The sequence below is a fragment of the Eimeria mitis genome, genomic scaffold (genome assembly GCF_000499745.2).
Source record: "Eimeria mitis Houghton genomic scaffold, Emh_scaff333, whole genome shotgun sequence".
Classification (NCBI taxonomy): domain Eukaryota; phylum Apicomplexa; class Conoidasida; order Eucoccidiorida; family Eimeriidae; genus Eimeria; species Eimeria mitis.
The window spans coordinates 15,043-15,321 of NW_013571669.1; the positions used below are offsets into that span (position 1 = coordinate 15,043).

The 279-nt window shown below is 60.9% G+C and overlaps 1 protein-coding gene across 1 annotated transcript in view; it reads left to right on the forward strand.

Annotated features, from left to right (window-relative positions):
* EMH_0008370 (NEK kinase, putative) overlaps window positions 1–279 on the forward strand; it is a gene marked incomplete at both ends in the record, with an annotated part of 2,993 nt that overhangs the window by 514 nt on the left and 2,200 nt on the right. Inside the window, one exon of the mRNA XM_013498319.1 lies at window positions 1–277. Coding sequence (XP_013353773.1) covers window positions 1–277 — 277 coding nt within the window. The remainder of the gene's footprint in view (window positions 278–279) is intronic.

Genomic DNA, 279 nt, shown 5'->3' on the forward strand with positions numbered 1-279 from the left:
TCCCCTTCGCCGCAACAGCAGCAGCAGCAGCAGCAGCGCCAGCAGCAGCAGCAGCAGCAGCAGCAGCAACAGCAGCAGCAGGAACGGATAGTGCTGCTGTTGCAGTGCAGCTGGAGGAGCGATATTTGTCTATCCATGCAGCCATCCACGCCCGGGTTGCTGCTGCAGCAAAGGCCCTTGCCCCTGTCTCACCAGATGCTGAGGTGTATGTACACCTCGTGCTGCTGCGGGAGCAGCTAACCCGCGAGTTCCTTGTGGGGCTTCGAATGACAGCAGCAG